This window comes from Falco biarmicus, chromosome 1 (genome assembly GCF_023638135.1).
Source record: "Falco biarmicus isolate bFalBia1 chromosome 1, bFalBia1.pri, whole genome shotgun sequence".
Classification (NCBI taxonomy): Eukaryota; Metazoa; Chordata; class Aves; order Falconiformes; family Falconidae; genus Falco; species Falco biarmicus.
This window is the reverse complement of record NC_079288.1, coordinates 53,991,953-54,010,077: the sequence shown is the minus strand read 5'-3', so window position 1 is coordinate 54,010,077 and position 18,125 is coordinate 53,991,953. Positions and strand designations below refer to the sequence as shown.

At 41.2% G+C, this 18,125-nt stretch overlaps 1 protein-coding gene across 9 annotated transcripts in view; it reads right to left on the bottom strand.

Moving 5' to 3' along the window:
• Window positions 1–18,125, bottom strand: part of PDLIM5 (PDZ and LIM domain 5) — a 132,997-nt gene that overhangs the window by 91,315 nt on the left and 23,557 nt on the right. For all 9 annotated transcript variants that reach the window (XR_008825702.1, XM_056360899.1, XM_056360985.1 and 6 more), the window contains exon 3: window positions 285–436. Coding sequence is in view for 8 of the 9 variants with exons in the window: in XM_056360899.1 (XP_056216874.1) it covers window positions 285–436 (152 nt within the window). In the remaining variant the exon portion in view is untranslated. The remainder of the gene's footprint in view (window positions 1–284; window positions 437–18,125) is intronic.

The following is an 18,125-nucleotide window of genomic DNA, read 5'->3' as shown; positions in this document are numbered from 1 at the left end:
CAGGTGATAGAAGGTTGGAAAAAGTCTTTGTCAAATTTGTCAACTCACATAATTAACATTTATTAAGTTTTCTAAAATGCTGTAAGTCAAGACACATTTCAGGCTACAGCAGCATACCTTTCAATTGTGGCCACTTAATTGGAATTTTGCCAAATGAAATTGCACTTTGCCAAACCACTTACATGGGTTTATCCTCCAAACAACTGTTACTATGATAATTAATTTTCTTAAAAAAAAAAAAAAAAAGAAAAAGAAAAAAAAGGGTAAAAGAAAAGGTGTCTTACCTTTGCAGAGTCATGTTCAAGTTGCCTGTACATGCCTTGATCTTGTTTTGTGCTTCTAGATGAGTCATCCCATCTGTGCTTATCCCATCAATGGTGAGAACCACATCACCTATCCCCACGTGTGCTCGGGCTGCCTTGCCACCATCATTAAGCTGAAATATCACAAGAATGGTAAATGACAAACTTGGATGGTTTATGTTTATATTCTCTGAACACAGGACAACAGTATCTTATTCACAGTGCTGGTTTAATAGAAAGAAAAACCCAAACCCCACAAAAGAACAACAAAACACGCCCAATATCTTTTCTCCTTTGTGAGTATGTGCCTGTGAAAGTTGCTGCACTATCTTTCTCTCTAGTGAAGCAATGTTTATAGGTTCTTGTTCTCACTTCACTTGAATAACAGAAAAAATATTGCACATTATTGCCTGTTTTTCAAAATCAAACTCCATTTCTACTTTATTGGTTGGAAGCTGTTTACATTCAGCAAGACACAAGCAGGGACAGGCACGTGCTGTTTCCTGAATGCCAAGTTCCAGCATCTTCTCTCTTCATATAGGAAATTTTTCTCACAAGAGAAGGCAGTCTGTAAAGCAGCTTTTTCCGTTCTAGATTTTCCATCTACACAATCTCTCCAAAGTTTATGTATTTGTCAATGACTGGTCACATGCATGGAAGACTTCATTAATAGCGAAGCTGACTTCTTTCCCAGCTGCAACTACTAGAAAGTCAAAAGTTCAACATCACAGGCAGACCGGTTACAGGACTTTGTTTTGCCTTTCTCTCAGTAGGTTTATAGCCCTCAGTGACCCGCAGTATATTCAGACCAGAATAAGAAAAGCCTCTTGAGCAGTCTGTCTCTTTGATCAAGGTCACTGCCAAAGTTCAGCTCAACTGCCTTTGGTCCACTTGTAAGAGTCTTGCAACAGAAACCTTTGTAAAGTTCACATTATTGACCCTAACTGAGCAATAAATTAATCTTTTCATCTGACGCCACTGAATTTCAACTAGCTTTATTCCCCAAAACAGAAACAGGAATGAAGCAACACATGGCAAGATCTACGCATTGATTTATATCCCCGGTCCTCAATCTGTTAGTCATTACATAGCCGGCTGCAAAGAGCAGTCCTGGATGGTGCAAGTTCCCTCTTTGTTTCCAGTTGTATTTCCTACTCTACAGCAGAGAAGCTGTGGTTGTTTGTGTCGTGCGTACAAAACCTCTGTCCTGGTTTCAGCTGGGATGGAGTTAATTTTCTTCTGAGTAGCTGGTGCAGTGCTGTGGTTTGGGTTTGGTGTGAGAACACTGCTGACAGCACACGGGTGGGTTTGGTTGCTGCTGGGTGAGGGTCAGACCCAGTCAAGGGCTTTTCAGTTTCTCTGGCCCTGCCAGCGAGAGGGCTGGGGGGCACGGGGAGCTGGGAGGGGACACAGCCAGGGCAGCTGGCCTGAACTAGCCAAAGGGGCATTCCATGCCATAGAACAACCTCACAACTCTTTCATTTGTCTGCAAGCATGAATCTATTCCTTGAAGAAACTGCTATATTTTTAGTTTAGAGGTGCAATTATTTAATCTTTATTTCCAGAAGTGGAGTTCACCTTGAGCCACAGTTGCACTCCAGCAAGTGGCTTCTCAAAGGGAAGCAGAAGGAAGGCTTTCATTTCTGTTGTTTTTTAACTGCCTCTGTTCTAGTTAATTCAGTAGGGACCAAGTAGTTTCGGTTCCTTGTGGTTCCTTTTGACAATGACTGACAACAACAAAGTACAGTCAGTCAGTCCTTTCAACAGGAGAGCTGAGCTCTCGAAAACTGTCTGTGAGAAAGGGGTAGTAACACACGAGGTACCAGGGACTCAGTCTTTCTGTTTGTGTATGAACAGTCACTTGTCAGTAAACCTGTGGAAAGTGTCCCGTCAGCTGACCTGATACGGTTAAGGCTTTCCTAAAATCTCAGAGACTATAATACATGATATCTGTGACACATGTATTGTAAGGCATCTGAAGACAAATACTTTAACTGAGGAAAAAGTATTGCCTAATGCTGCAAGGCAAATGCAATACTTGAAAAGTTTATCACATGACAATTTATAGACTTAAAGCAGGAAATTTCATACTCAGGATCACAGCTGGCATTTTTCAGCATCAGTCTATGTCCCACCAACATATGCAGTAGCAATCTAGCAACTGAAAACAATAGCCAAAAATTCAAACAAAAGCAGAAAAATCCTTCCCTTTGGTGTTAATCCGATGCTAACTATCCTGATCATTCTGGTGAAAGGGGAGGCCTGAGATGTAGGAAGACCTGTCATCTCTTCAGATTCAGAATAGTGGCCAGTTCCTCAGCATACATGTCAATATAGCAATTTTACCCGGAGTCGAAACCAAAGGGCACTAGCAAGGGAAAGTTAGCAGAGCAAGTCCCAATGCAAGGAAGAAAAGTAGAAGACAAAGGAAAAAGGAGATGCACTGATTTCAGAAAAACTTTTTGACTTGCTAAATTTGTAAGAGTTACAACTTGTATAGTCTTATACGTAGCTTATTGCATAAATTCTATATAGCCTTTTAAAAAAGGCTTCAACAACTAAGCCAAAATTCCTCCAAAATTTGGTGTTCATACCAAATCTGAGCTAAGAGATCCAGCTACTTTAAAAAAAAAAAACAGAACAGGGAACCCCACAGGCATATAGAAAGGTATGACCAACATAGCTATTTATAGGGAAGTTCTTCAAACCTTTGGGTGAGGGATGGAACCTGCCATAAACAGATCCCTAAACCGACAAGTTACAGCATGCTGACATTTGTCAGCAAGGTCTGGAAAAGGGAAAGGAACGTAAGGGCACTAAAAGCTAAAGGTCAAATGGATCACTGTGCTTTGTGGTTGGAATCCCCAAGTGAATAAAATCGAGCTTCCTCTGAACGTATGCAAGTGTGCCACAAACGGTGGCTAACGCACAGCAACCCACAACTAACCGGCTGGCTGCCAAGAGCTCACTAACTGCTGTGCACTGGGGACGAAGCTCTCAGCAAGCACACATGGGAGACAGCTGTAAAACCATTTCAGCAACACCCCTGACTGAAAATCCCTTAACAATATGGCTGGAAAGCACACCCTGGAGATGGGGGGGGGGGGGGCGGGGCGAAAACAGGTCCTGAGAAACATGACATGCCCTGGCAATGTCTGCAAGACCTGTCGTGCAGGCAGGGGACTAAACCTACCTTATAAATGAGGCTCTCACAGACACATCCGAACAAATTACTGGACAAGAATGTGAAGAACTGCACATACAGAGGGATGTCAAAGTAGTAAACTCTTTAATCAAGATACAGTGGATAAGACTTCCAAATAACACCAACTGATTTTGGATAAGAGATCTGACTAACCCAGAGAGGCGAGGTTGATACTTCTAGGAAGCCTCAGCCAGAGCATGAGTCTTCCTTGAGAGTACCAGCCAGCATCCTTGGCTTGGGAAGTGCCTAGAATGAAGTAGGACTGAAGCTACAAGGGCAGAGTTTTACCACAAATGCATGAGGAATATAATCACACGAACAGGTATATAAATGCAAACATCTACACTGAACACAGCAGGAGGAATTAGAACATTTGAAATAATTAAGGATCTTTTCCGGACTGCAGACATATTTATACCCCAGGAGTCTCTGTTTTGACACTTCTTAGTCTCTGTAACTGTGCATTACTATTATAACCAATAAATTCATATACATATTGGGGATTATGTATGTACAACTGTGTACATATTCAAACCAAAACTAAAACAAAGGCTCTCCATATTCCTTGCACAATGGGAACCAAACTCCATTTATTTCATTTTTTTCACTTACAGTCTGAAAAATGCAGCAGATGCAGAAGATATAAATACCATTTCAAAATTTCCTATACATTAGTTCCCTACATCTTTTTATAAATCATTACTGCTTTTGTACCACCTTTGGGGGTTTTTGTTTTTGGGGTTTTTTTGGTCCCGTATGAGTAATTTTGTTCTTAAATTTCAAATTTAACCTTAGCTTAGTAAAATTATCTGGCATCAGTCACCAAGGAGCTGCAATATTACCTACACTAAATACCAAAAGACTAGCAAACTGATGGGCAAAAGCAAAAAAACACCTAGTGCTTAATTCCTATTTGGAAAAAAAAGTATATCCCTAAAACGTAGCTTTATTGAATGTACATGTGCAAACAAATGGAATCAATGCAGCAAGACATGCACAGAAAAGTAGAGCATTAAAATTATAAAACTGGCCAGCTATGAATCAAACTAACTTCTAAGCACCAAAAATATTCTTCAAATTCTTGATGGATCGGTTTTAATTCTGTATTGACATTATGAGGCCAGGTTTTAAAATTAAGTGTGAATTACAGCTACCAAAAAGGGGGATGATTTTTTTATATTATTTTTTTTTTTAATGTTACACAGTACACTTTAAAGCTACAATACTGCCACACCAGAAATGTTTCCTCCTACTCAGCTCCATGTCTCTACTCTGGGAAGCTCATTTGCAGGCAGAGGGGGAGGCAAGTAGGAGAGACATTTTAGTAGGCACCTGCTAAGGCCAATCACTCCCACAGCCCCCAGCAGCAAACCAAACCTCTTTTCGGCCCCTTAGCAGCAATCAGCTTCATGGCCAAAAGCCAGCCTATGCCATCCAGAGATGCTCAGGACACTTTCTAATAAACGTAAATAAAATCACCCATCTAATATTAGATTTCAGAGGGGGGAGAAAAAAAAAAAAAGTTGTTCTTATTTTACACATCAGAACTCCAAAACTGCAAATATTGTCCTAAAACACATTCCAAATGGAGATAAAACAAAAGTAAAGCAGTTCTTGGTCCAGGATGAACTTCAAAGGCAACAGTATAAAAGTAGTCTCAGCATAGTTCTGTGCCTCAGGTTTTTAAAAGCACACAGTCCAGCACAAACTGGAATAGGACTGTTTCCCTGAGCCACATTTTAACCAGCCTATTATTTTGTTTTGCAGTAACCAACATTAAAAAATAAAAAAAAAACCAAAGCAAGAAAAATAGCTTTTTTTCTTTTACTCTCAAGCTTTAATAAAGTATTTTGAAAGATTCTTTCCAAGGAAATTGCATGTGTGAACATACATGTGTGTCTATCTCTAAATCAATGTAATTTGCAGCTTAATTTCTAATTAATATATAACCATCTATTTTTCCTCATGTCTAAGAAGAAAACTTGACAAGCATCTCTTTTTTTGAACTGTCATTATTTAGCTTTTATGCAGTAATAAATTAAATACTTACATTGCAGTTACTCATAAGACACAGGTCTATTTGACAGAGATGGAAGCTTCTTTTGCTTTTCCACACTGCCTGCCTTGAATCAATCCTAGCTGCAACCAGCTCACATGATAGTGCATCACAACCACTTTCCCAAAGAAGCTGTTTCATGGTCTGACAGTAAATTACGTTCACCCCCATCACGCAAGCATCCTTCAACGTCACCTGCAACTTTCTCTCAGAATGTAATTCATTGCTCACAATTTGAAACTCCCTGGGCTGTCTGACATCCCCTCTAGCTTAATTTTTACCCCTCGAACATTTCTGATATGCAGTTAGCTATAGCAATTCAGCCTAAGGACGTGAATAATCACAGCAGAAGTCAACCAGACAATGGTCTTTGTATCATTACCACTCTTGCTTCTCTTTCAGTCTACATCCTTCTCCCTATGATAATGCATTTTAAAGAGGCAAAAAACCCAAAATGCAACACACCCACATACAAAAAGAGCATTACAAGAGAATTTTGCAAAATCACAAAATAAGCAATCAGACAACCTCTCTTTGTAAATAATGCTCTGCCTTTTCACACAAACATGCAAACCACAGGGGCTTTATCTCCCTGCTATAACACAATTTATGCTAATATTTACACTTACTATCTGTTACTACCTTATCTGATTTCAGCTGACGGAAGCACCACCTTGCACCGATAGCCAGTATCCTAACAGCATGCTCTCATACGTAGAGCTCAAAGTACACTAGAAAGACCCCTTTTGGTGAATTGCTGCAAAAGAAGCAGCCCTTACTGTAGTTTTGGAAAATGCAAGCTTGCCCCAAAAAACACAAGGGGGAGTGGGGGTGCACGCTTGCATGCTTATGCTGGGCAGCTGCACCAGCTCCCTCGCAGGAATTGCACACGGCTGAGCAGGCTCCTGCTGGGGAGCCCCAGACCCACGCAACACACGTGGGTGGTGGCACAGCGCGCTCGGGTCTGGCACCCGAACACCGCCAGCACAAATAGAACATCAGTGGGCTCCAGCACGCCCTACCTAACAGGGCACCTCGCCAAAGCCCTTCCCTCACCTCCATCCCTGCAGGGAAGGATGCAAAAACCCAGCTTACACTCCAGACAGGTTTGGGACACTTAAGGTCCAGCTTCCCACTTCTGCATGGAGGGGTGGGGTGGGGTGGGGGGGAAGCCACAGCAGCACCTGCTCTTTGTGCCAAACAAGCTTCCTCGGCACTCAATGGAAACTGAGAGCTGTATCGTGTTCCTCACGGTCTTTACTACTGCAATATTATTTGCACAGCCAACAGATTAGCTGGCCAGCCTCGATACTTGCTTCCAAATCAAGAATATACATGCCAATTTTAAAGTCCAGATCAACTTCACACAGCTGAGTTATAAGAACCCTAATGCAGCATTTGCAGTGGAAACCACTGACACAACCAGCTATAAGAGTTTGTGAGGCAGCCCTGCAAATAAGCTAAAGGGTTTCTCCAAACCAAGCAGGGATCAAAATTAGCTTAGGTCAAAAAAAGTTTTGATTACCAGAGTCTTTTGGTATGTATCACTGCCAGGAAAGCCTGCCCTCACCTCACTTCATGAGGCTGTACTCCCACTTGCTCCTGTACATTTCCATTTCCCTCCTTTTTCTCCCCATAACTTTAAAGGTGCTTACAGACTGCTTATAAAGCTCTAACCTAGTAATTAAAGGTAACATGTAAGGAAAAAGAGCGTAAGGCAAAGTACCAACCATACTTCTTGGTCTAGCTGTGGACCCCAACAGCAGATACCACTTTAGTCCTGGCAAAAGGGATACCCATGCCTCCTGGCCTGTCCTCCCAGGTCCTCCAGCTTTGCTTCATCCCTCTCCTTCCACACGCAGCAGCTTCCTTACTGCAGCATGGCAGTGGCTTGGCTGAGGCAGACCCAAATTAGCACTTTGACTCACTGTAGCCCATAGGAAAAGCCAATAGGCATTCAGCCATTTTGCCAGCAAAAAACCCACAAAATCATCTCTCGCATTTCACACTCAGTTCTGCTACTTATCCTCAGCAGTAACCCTGACAACAACATATTCTTTAATGTGATTGAGCTGTGTATCTCTGTAGTCCCACATTCAGAAATTCAGTCAAACAAAAAACTAACACAAAGTTTGAGTTTTCTTTCTATGCAGATGTGTCTGAGCATGCCCCCATGGGTTCACATTTTACGAAAAAGACAAATGGTTTCAGCTTGCTCTCTCTTATTATTATTATTACTTTTTTTTTTTTTTTTTGTGGAGGGCATTAAATCTAAAGGTTGAAATACAGTAAAAAAAATTTAAAATTCCTGCACACTTGCTTTTGCACTTTAAATGAATTGTTGCATGTACACACACACACACCACTCACTATCCACCCTTTCATACACCAAATGCGGAGCTACAAACCTACAGAGGAGCACAAGAGGATGTTAGCTGCTAAAAACAGAAGAGGCACCACATAGTATAAATTACTCTTAGACACAATTGCGTTGATACAGAAAAGGATCAGAAAATGTGGATTAGGTTTATAAAATAGGGTAACTGCACAACACATAGGCCTTTTGGATATGTGCTTTTTAATTTTTCAATCAACCAACACTAAACAGAGTGACCAGGGGAGTGAAGCAGAAGCAGCAAACCTCAGCTTCCCTCGCTTGCCCCAGAACAGGTTGTTAATAAGCAGGAACAGTTTCCACATGCAGATGCCAGAAGGGTTATTACCTGGTGCCATCTCTCACTTGTCACGGCTTGAGTGATCATGGTTTTATTGCAGCTCTGCTCTTCCATGAGCAGGTTTCACCTTTGCTACCTCTCCCCCTTCTTCCCTTACAGCAGCCCAACTGCTGCAGGATGTAAGGAAGCAGAAACAAATTCACAGAAGGTGCCTTCAGCTTTAATTTTTGACAGAACACTACTACCTCATCTTTACTGCAAGTTCAGAAGCAGGTATTAGAGAGAATGATCCCTGATTTTGGACTTTTTGTGAAAGGGAAGCAGTTAACTGTACACACAGCAATAAATTCCAATACAATTCATGTATTTTACATGTACCTTAAACATTTTATTCAGGTACTGACATACAAGTTAAACTGTGGAAATACCTACTGGAATTAAAAGGAGTCAAAACCCACAGCTCACACAAGTATTAAAGAAACTACTCTGTGCAAGTGTAGCTCTATTGGCATCTAAGAAGACTAAGCATCTGGTTTTGTCTTTCCAAGGCACTTGAAGCTTGAAGAGAACAAAGAGGTGAACAGACTGTCACCGAGATGGGATGGGTAGTGCTTCCCGAATAACAGAAGACAACTAGTGTTCTCATTTGGAGAGGACATAATGTCACAACATCAAAAAACAAGTTGTCAAAAGGACTAAGGCAAAATAATTCAGACATCACAACTAAAATTATATTCACAAGAGCACGAATGTGGGCAATCTCAAAAAAAAAAAAAAATATGCTTTCTGAATACTTAAGTGATTGAAAATGATTTACAGTCCAGTGCCAGAACACCTGCAGATATTTAAGACCCTAAATTAGTAGCTTTCACTAAGAGTTCTCTCAAGGACCTCAGCCGTGTTCTCATGCTGCCAGGGTGCCTTAGAGCCCTATTTATTTTAACTGGCTGTCTTCTCTCTGAAGATTATTCTTCTGTTCAGAGAGCTTACAGAACTAATCCAGGTTTCTCCCTGGGAGACTATATGCCAGTGGGTAAAAATTACTGCCTGCTTTATTTCTTGGAGAGACAGAAATAGGAACGGAATGAAAGTGTAGCTAGAAACACAATGTGAACTTTGTATGGCTGCTTCAGCTTTGGGAAGCTGCAAGTCTGTAGTCTCTCCTCCAGTCATGGGGTTGGGGTTTTTTGGATGGCCAACACACATGAACTCCACAAGCAAAGCAGGTGATTACTTGGGACTGCTGACCAGGCGTCACCTTAGGAGCTGCATGAGTTGCATCAGAACATAAGTTTCAAGTGCCTGTCTCATTCAGAATAAACGGTTTGGAAAGTTACAAAAGTAAGTTTTATCGCTGGGGCCACCTGAACAAGCCCCAGAACAGCGCAGGGTTAGTTTTCTCTAACAGAGCTGAAGTGTGAAGTGGCAAAAGGGACTGAGCTCAGCTTCTTCAAAAGAAGTTCATTCCCATACTGTAAAGACCATACATCTGAAGACATCTGCAGAGCATACAAAGGTGTACTTCCTCCCTTTCCAAGGAGGATTGTTTTTATTAATTTGCAGGTGATTAAATGAGTTCAGTTAACTGAACATCCATCTCCTTAATAACCTTAGTAGCACCGATCTGCATAATCTTGTTTTCATAAGGCTTTCACGGTCCATGATTTAGTCCCTCTTAATGGGATATACCTTTCCTGCGTCAAACATGATGCAATCACCCCATGCTTTCCAGAACATCCCATTTAGGAATACAAACATAATAATATGTTATACGGGGTAATTTAAAAGTATTTTGATCTTTGTGCCTTGAAGTCCTTCCCACAGAAAAGAAAAAAAAAAAAAAAAAAAAAAGAGAGAAGAGCCTCATACATGGCAGCGGCGAGAAGGAATTGATTGCAACTAATGAAGCAGTCCCACATGTGAAAGCAGAGAGTGTTAAGAGGGGAAGCATCAACCAAAAACTCATCTGTCAAAAACTAACAGCCAGTGGGAAGAAAATGCTACTACAGATTGAAGCCCTTATGATACACCAGTTGTTGTTTCACTGCCTCCTACCCAGAAACAAACCAGGCATGCATAAACACGTAGGAAATAACCTACCTGTTTCAAAGAACTGAGATAATGATAAGCCACACCACAGAAATAAAGAGGCAAATGGAGGCAAGTTCAGACACTGCGAGTGTTGCTTATTGACACAAATCATCTGTCCAGGGAGCATAGCTCACATTAACGCCATCCCAGCCTGGCACTTTGCAAAAACTTCCACAAAGAGGTCCACTTCCGAGGTGATAACCAGTGCAGCAGTGAGAGCCACCACATCCACTGCCCACAGAAAGTTTTGCCACATTTAGGAGTCACATATTTTATTTATTTAAAATAAAAAAAAAAGAAAGAAAAAAAAGAAAAAAATTCTCTTAGCATTATAACTGGCAGCCAAAACAGCTGAGGACTCAGAGCTACACTTCTGACAGCTCTCCTCTGAGCATGCAGCTCAGTACCCAAGGAGAAAGCACAGAACAAATGCATCAAGGTGCAAAATCTTATCCAACTCAACCATGCTACATCAAAAGGGGATTCACATTTTAAGTATAAAGACACTAGTGCTGATGGCACATTCCTCTTGTAATGTAGAGGAAAAACCACAATACTGAACATATGAAAGACTCATTTCAGAGAAATAAGCATGCTCTGAAGTGCATGGAAAATAACAATTAAACCAGTTATGGCTAATACATTGATGGTGCTCAGACCTACTCCAGATCAACGAAAGCACAGTCCTATTGTAATATGCCTTTAACGCAATGGAGGGAGAACTGCTCAGGATTAGTCCAACACAAACTTCTAGCACAAAGAAATAAAACAGAAATAGGAGACATTAGTAAATCCTAGTGGGTATTTTGCCTTTTATACATCAAGGGAATATTGTAGCAGACATCTATTTCAAGCCAGACACTTGCTGGCTAAAACCCCAAAGTATAAAACTCTGTAGAAAAAAGTCCAATAAAAAACCCTCAGAAAACAAGGAACACATTTTGAAGGAGTTGCACATCGGTTAATAAATTGGAACAGTTGTTTATAGTAAGACAAAAATCTTTATCACAAGCTAATAAAGCTTATGAGAACATAGAACATTTTCAATTTTAATTTTCCATTATGAAATTACATATATATACACACAGAAACACTACACTGTATTAATTTACTTTACTTTAAATATCACTTTTACGTGATTTGTTTATACAGTTCCAGGTGGGGGTGTTCTATAGATGCATTTTTTTATATAAGTATGTAAAACACTGAATATATTACTATAGGTGGTGTTTTACACATGTATTCTTTAAGTAAATATTTATGTATAAATATTTACTTATACACACACACAACCCTATATAAATAAAAAGGCATTTGTCTTCTCTGCTGGGGACCTGTGCAAGAAGATTATCAACACTTTATTTATTTGTTTGGGCAGCACATGACAAAAAGCAGTCATTCAGAGAAAATAGGAAGCTATTCAGGACAAATACTCTGACTGCAAAATGAAACCTTCATTTTAAGTAAACTGTCCTTGCCATTCATAGCCAAGTGCATTGCAGACATTTAAGACCGAATAGAAACCCACATGAAACTTCAGCAAAACTCCAGACTGGAAAATGCTAGTGTACTTGTTGCCACTATGAACTTTATCTACATTTCTTGCTGCTGTATTTTAAGAGTCTTCTGAGCTTTGCTGCTGAGAGTTGCACCGCATCTGCTAATCGTAACCACCTAAAGTCTGCGTTATGCCACACATTTTTTTTCTTACTTGGACATCTAGAGATCCAAAAGTTACACACAAGTAAATAATGAATACGGCTCTGAAAAACTAGTGAAAAAAACTCAGCCCTTCAAATTTACTCCCTTCAACAGTATATCACATGCTCTCAACTTATCACTGTGCAATGGTAAGTGTCCAGCCAAACCCTGGACTTGCAGAGAAACCCTGTAAAATAGAGCCTTGTAGTCATGTTAGATCTCTGGTGAGTTTTTGGGTTTTGTTGTTTGTTTTTTTTTATTCACACACCCCCACACCAATTCCTACGTCATGTTCTCTGATCTCCATACTACCAAAATTAAAATCAAGAGATTTCAAAATAAAGATGCAGAGAAAGAAATCCAGTTTAAATATTCATTGTAAATTCTACTTCATCATTATCACATCTAAGAAAATAAAAACTTAAGTCATTTACAGTCTTAAATTTTAGGACTAAAAATAAGACTGCTTTAGCATTCGGGGGGGGGGGCAGGATTCAAATATGTACTGCTGGTTACAGACAACACTAGGAAACAATTCCAGGTTAAACAACACAACAACAAAACTCAGTATCCACTCATTTCTCCAACTTGATCCAAGACAGATGGTGTGGAAAGCCTGCAGGTTGGGGGTATTTTTGTTTGTATTAATTATTGCTGGTAACAGTACAAAATACTGATCACTCACATAGAAGTCACAGGCGTCCATGTGATTCACGCTTTTCTCATAACCTCTAAGACCAACACGCAGCCTCTTGAATATCGCTGAATATATTTAAGAATAAAAGCCTGATCTTCACAAAAGCAAGAGGTTTTTGATAAACATGATGACAGAGCCTACTTTTATGCCTACTAAATCCATGCAATTTCTTTTTAAGCATGTTACTTCAGGTTTTTTCACTGCACACTCACCAACAAATCTTACTGTAGGAAGACTCATGTTAGATTTCAAGTAATTTCTAGAAGTAAATTTATTACTTCAAGAACTGCTGGAAGAGTTTTACAAATGAATAAGTAAATAAAAATCAGTCTTTCAGCTTGCCTTATGCTTGAATTCTGTATCAACTATACCAAATGAAGAGCAAAGTGGCCATTATAATAATGTCCTTTTTGACCACTATTTTGGCAACAGCCATGATAACTAGTTCTTTCTGTCTCAACATACTACCCTGAATGTTACTGAATTTTGTATACCTCAATTTGTGTAGGCCACTCACACGGCTCCAGTGAAAGCTGGGAGTGCAAATATTATGTGTCCTTTAGCAGAAGAAAGTTGGAAATTTATATTCAAATTGAAAAGGTATTCAGAATAAACTGTCAGTCAAGACGCTCACTACTAAAAGCTTATCTTCAAAAGAAATTCTCCACATCAGTCCAAATGCAATTAAAACTGTACAACGAACGCAGCCTCTCAAGAGCAATGAAAACCTTTTCATCTACCTAGAAAAAAAAGAGAAGTGAGACTATGCAAGAAAGACCTTGGGAAGCAGTGCAGGAGAAGTGCCGTGACAGGGTTACTCTTCCCTCACGCATCTCCCCACCTGGAGGCTTATCCCACAGCTGGGACTGCCGGTAAGGTCAGTACCACCACGCAGGAGATGCCAGTGCCTATTGCCCATGGTGGGGAGGATGGCAGAGCAAGCCTTCACTGCAAACCTCTGCAGAATCTGCTCCTTCCCCACAGCTTAACAGCAAGATGAATCCATCAGCTACAAGTAACATTCAAAACCATAATTTAACAAGACACATAAGCATATAACACACTTCAGTGGGATGTAAGACTTCGTTGAGCAGTGGTGCATTGGGCAAAACAGTCTTCAAGGCAAAAGAAAAAATACTCCCAAATACTGAAGGGAATGCAAATACTACAGGAAATGCAACATTTCCAAAACTGCTGAGGCTCCACTTTTAGTTTATGGGAACATTAGGAAAAAAAAATCAAAACCACAAAAAAAACAAAGATAGAAATTAAGCCCTGTCCATTCCCCCTCCCTGAACTATCACCAAGCAGGGTCAGACGCATTACTCAAAGGCCATCACAGAATCAGGCTGGCCACCAGAACCAGAAGGGTCTGATAGCTTCCCACCCAAGACCACCATTCAAGGTGCACTTTATCAAACAGCAGTAGTATCCCCAGTCCTCCTTCTGCAGGTGGGAGGCAGGAGTAACCACACACATAGAAGCAGAACGTGAGACTTAGCATGCAGCCGGTGACCTTTGGCAAGAAATGTCCTCATGTCATATGAGCTGGTGTCACCAGGAGTTCATGTCGCTCCGACCCTAAAACGCACCGTTTGCATATTTACTGCCTGCTTAACAAACCAATTTTAGGGCAAAGCTTTTTCCTCGTAAATACATCATTTTTATTCAACCAGTTTCTAAAAGCCAAACAAGTTCAGTGGGACAATGAAAAAGCTACAGAAGGATCTGAGTTCTTCACACAGCCATCCATCACACCTTTCTTGAAATTAACAGCTTCATGCATTCCTCTCCGGCCATCTATCAGAAGGCACCAGATATCTTAGAATTACACAACCTAGCAAAGGGAGGCCCTAGATTTACAGCCTATGTCCCTGAGTGGCTCTTCCAGAGACTGAATGGTCTGGAAGCATTTCATACCTCACAGCAGTGTTCAGTTACAGCCCATACCTCTAATCCACAAAAAGGTTTGCTTTTCCAGGGAGCACAGGAATGCTTTCTCTGTCTTCTAAGCTGCCAGATTTAAATGGCAGTTTAGCACAATTATAGCATCCAAAGCACGTTTAGGTATGCTGAGAATATATAATGGTTTCATACATTACTGTGGTGGGTTGACCTTGGCTGGACACCAGGTGCCCACCAAGCCGCTCTGTCACTCCCCTCCTCCATAGAACAGGGCAGAGGGGGGAGGAATAAGAAACTTGTGGGTCAAGATAAAGGCAGTGTAATGAAGCAATAGCAAAAGTTGCACATGTGGAAACAAAGGAAAAGGAAAGTTGTTATTCTTCCCATCAACAGGTGATATTTGGCCCCTTCCCAGGAAGCAGGCCTTCAGTACAGATAGTAGTTGCTCCGGAAGACAAATGTCGTAAATAATGAATGCCCCCCCCCTCCCCCCCCCCCCCCCCTTTCTCTTCGCTTTTATATCTGAGCAGTCATCATACGGTATGGAATATCCCTTTGGTCACTTTGGGTCAGCTGTCTTGGCCATGTCCCCTCCCAAGACCTTGCCCACCCCCAGCCTACTGGTGAAGGCTGGGGAGAAGGCTGGAGAGCCAGCCCTGACACTATGCGAGCGCTGCTCAGCACCAGCCAGAACACCGCTGCGTTATCAGCGCCTTTCTAGCTACTGGTACAAGCACAGTGCTGGGAGGGCTGCCGCGGGGCTCAGCCAGACCCAATACAATTAGTAGGAACAAGAGCACATTGTGATAAGAGCTTTGGAGAAAAGCATTAGCACTGACACGGCTACAAAAAAATATTAAAATCTACCCTTACCTGAATTTGATACTGAAATTATTTTAATATGCATATATTCTCACTTTAAAGTTCTGTTTCACTCACGTTAAATAATTCAAGCTAACCTGCAACAATCACATGCAAGCTGAACTATTAACATCAGTAGGAGTCTTGAGGTTATAGTGAGAAATGAATCCTGAACAAGAAAAGTCTGCAATATAGCTGGAGATGCTTTGTCTTTTTCCTCCAGTTTTCCAATGAGGTCATCCTTAAACCTCTTTGGGCACTAACTGGATAAGGATGCAACACCTCGTTGTACACCACAGTATTCTGATCTCTGTGCACTATGCTACAAGTCACCAACTCAGTCACATGGGCACAAGAAACCAAAGGAGATTAACAACTTCCACAATCTCTTCATGACCAAAAATGAAGAATGTACCAATGCAGTTACTGTTTAGTAGTTCAACAGGGCCAGTATTTTACCTTAGACAAAATACAACCTCTCTCAAAAGCAACTTGCTATCCCAAGTCTTCTTGCAGATTAAAAAAAAAAAAAAAAAAAATCTTTTGCACTGTTTTTTGAGTGCAGAGATGAAGAATAAAAGCAAACCACACAAGCAAGAGGGACAACAAGCCTGACCAAAGCAGGAAAACTAATAAAGCTGGAAATCCCACTTACAAATGAGAGGAGGGGAACACTAGGTTAGCATGGCTTTACAAGTTTTTCTCTTTTCCCATTCACATAAGGACACCTGTGACCTGGCAGGGTGATTAGGTCAAATGTAGACACTGAAGTTCCTACTTACATGTATCCTACTTGAAGCGTGAACTCACATGGCGTTCACTGTTTTAACCTAGAGTTCAGAACCTTACCAGAACAGTCATGCAACTAGAAGTCTCTGTTCCAAGGGAAGGATTTGAGGGACGATGTCATTACAGACATAGAGCGCACAGGTCTGAGCACCCTCCACAAGGCTGTGGTGCCAAACTGCAGGTTTCTGCAAAGAACTCTAGTTGATATTATGCAAAGTTTGGGCCAGACATTAGCAAGACACTTGGGTGACAACACACCTTTACAGATCTGATATCAACCAACTAATTTAATACTTAACACTCTTCCCCAGTGCAAGACACACACACACCCAAACCCTTCTACATCAACACCATAGCCTACAGACTACTACAGCAACTGCATTAATGACTGCACTTCTGAAGCGTTCCATACAAATCAAGTGTTCATACCCTTAAAGCAGAAGGCAACAGTCTCCTCCAGGGCCACACACCAAGCACAGCATGTTGCTGCATGTATTCCTAAAGACTGAGGAACAGCAGCATCCAAACCAGGACTTGTTGGGAGGGGAAGGGGAGAAATTTGAGTCTTGCAAGTGTTTCCAAATACACACATGAACACAATAAGCAGTTGTGGAGGATGAAAGACATGGGTACTTCAACACTCTCACTAGGAGGATCATTGACTGGAGCAGCAGTAACAGAGTAAGTCCTACCCTCCTCTGTCTCTATGTGCACGTGTGTGAGCTTCCACTATTGCTGCTAGTGTAAGTCATCACTTATGCAGCAACAAGCAGATATTTGTTAGCCCAACCAAGAGTTACTGGCCAAATGCAACCCTGTATCATTCACAAAACTAATTCCCATCTCACTTTAGGACCAGTCACTGGTGACTTCAAAGTCTCCGTCCCCGGTATTTGTCCCATTAGCTCCCAGATGTGGATGGTGCTCCCAGGACAGCAGTCTTCCCAAGTGGACAGGACCTCATTCATCCATCAGAGCCAACAGCCCACCTACTCTTAAGTGTCTCTGGGTGTTTTGACTTTGGTCTCCCATTTCTAGGGGCTTCTTATTAAGATGAACTTCACACGGCATTAAATTACCTGTGAAGTGCTCCTCTCATTAACTACACAAACTAAACACATCAGAGGAAAGACCAGCACTGGCAGTGCTACATTTTGTAGCAAAGACTTATGTTGAAAATCATGGTGCCTCTAAGTCAACTGCTGAAGAAGTTAAGTTTCAAGTTTTTCAGATGCACAAGCAAACTCAGTTCACTCCTTCAACCCACAGTGCTTAACTGGAACGAGAAAGCTCAAGCCCTTGTGAATTGAAAGCATATAAAATTCAAATAAAAGTGACCACAGCACAAGATGTGTACCGGGGGAGTTTCTTCCACATTCCTATTAAATTGGGGCAGAGGGGTGGAATCTTCTCTGAATAAGCAAAGCTTAGAGCATAATATGACCTTTTTTTTTCTTCCAGACTAGACCAAAATACTAGTGCAAACAAAACAAAAAAAAGAAATACCAAGCAGAGGTGTGAAAATACTGGTGCAGCTGAAAGTCTGCATTCAAACATCAGCATGCATAGTGATTAACCTGCCTGAGGTTACACCAGACCTCCCTGCTTCTCTGTTACTGTCACATGCACTTCCTAAACACTAACCACAGTGCTCACTGAACAGAAAATAGCTGTCATTCCTTCCTCTGTTGCAGAGAAGGCACGGGCAGGCTGGTTTTCATCATCTTGAGGAGTACAAGGCTGATACAGCAACTCAACGGCAGAAGGGACAGGCTAGAACAACAGCAATCAAGCACAATCTGCTGGGAAACAAAAGAACTTGTCAGGCTCATCAGTTTGCTAA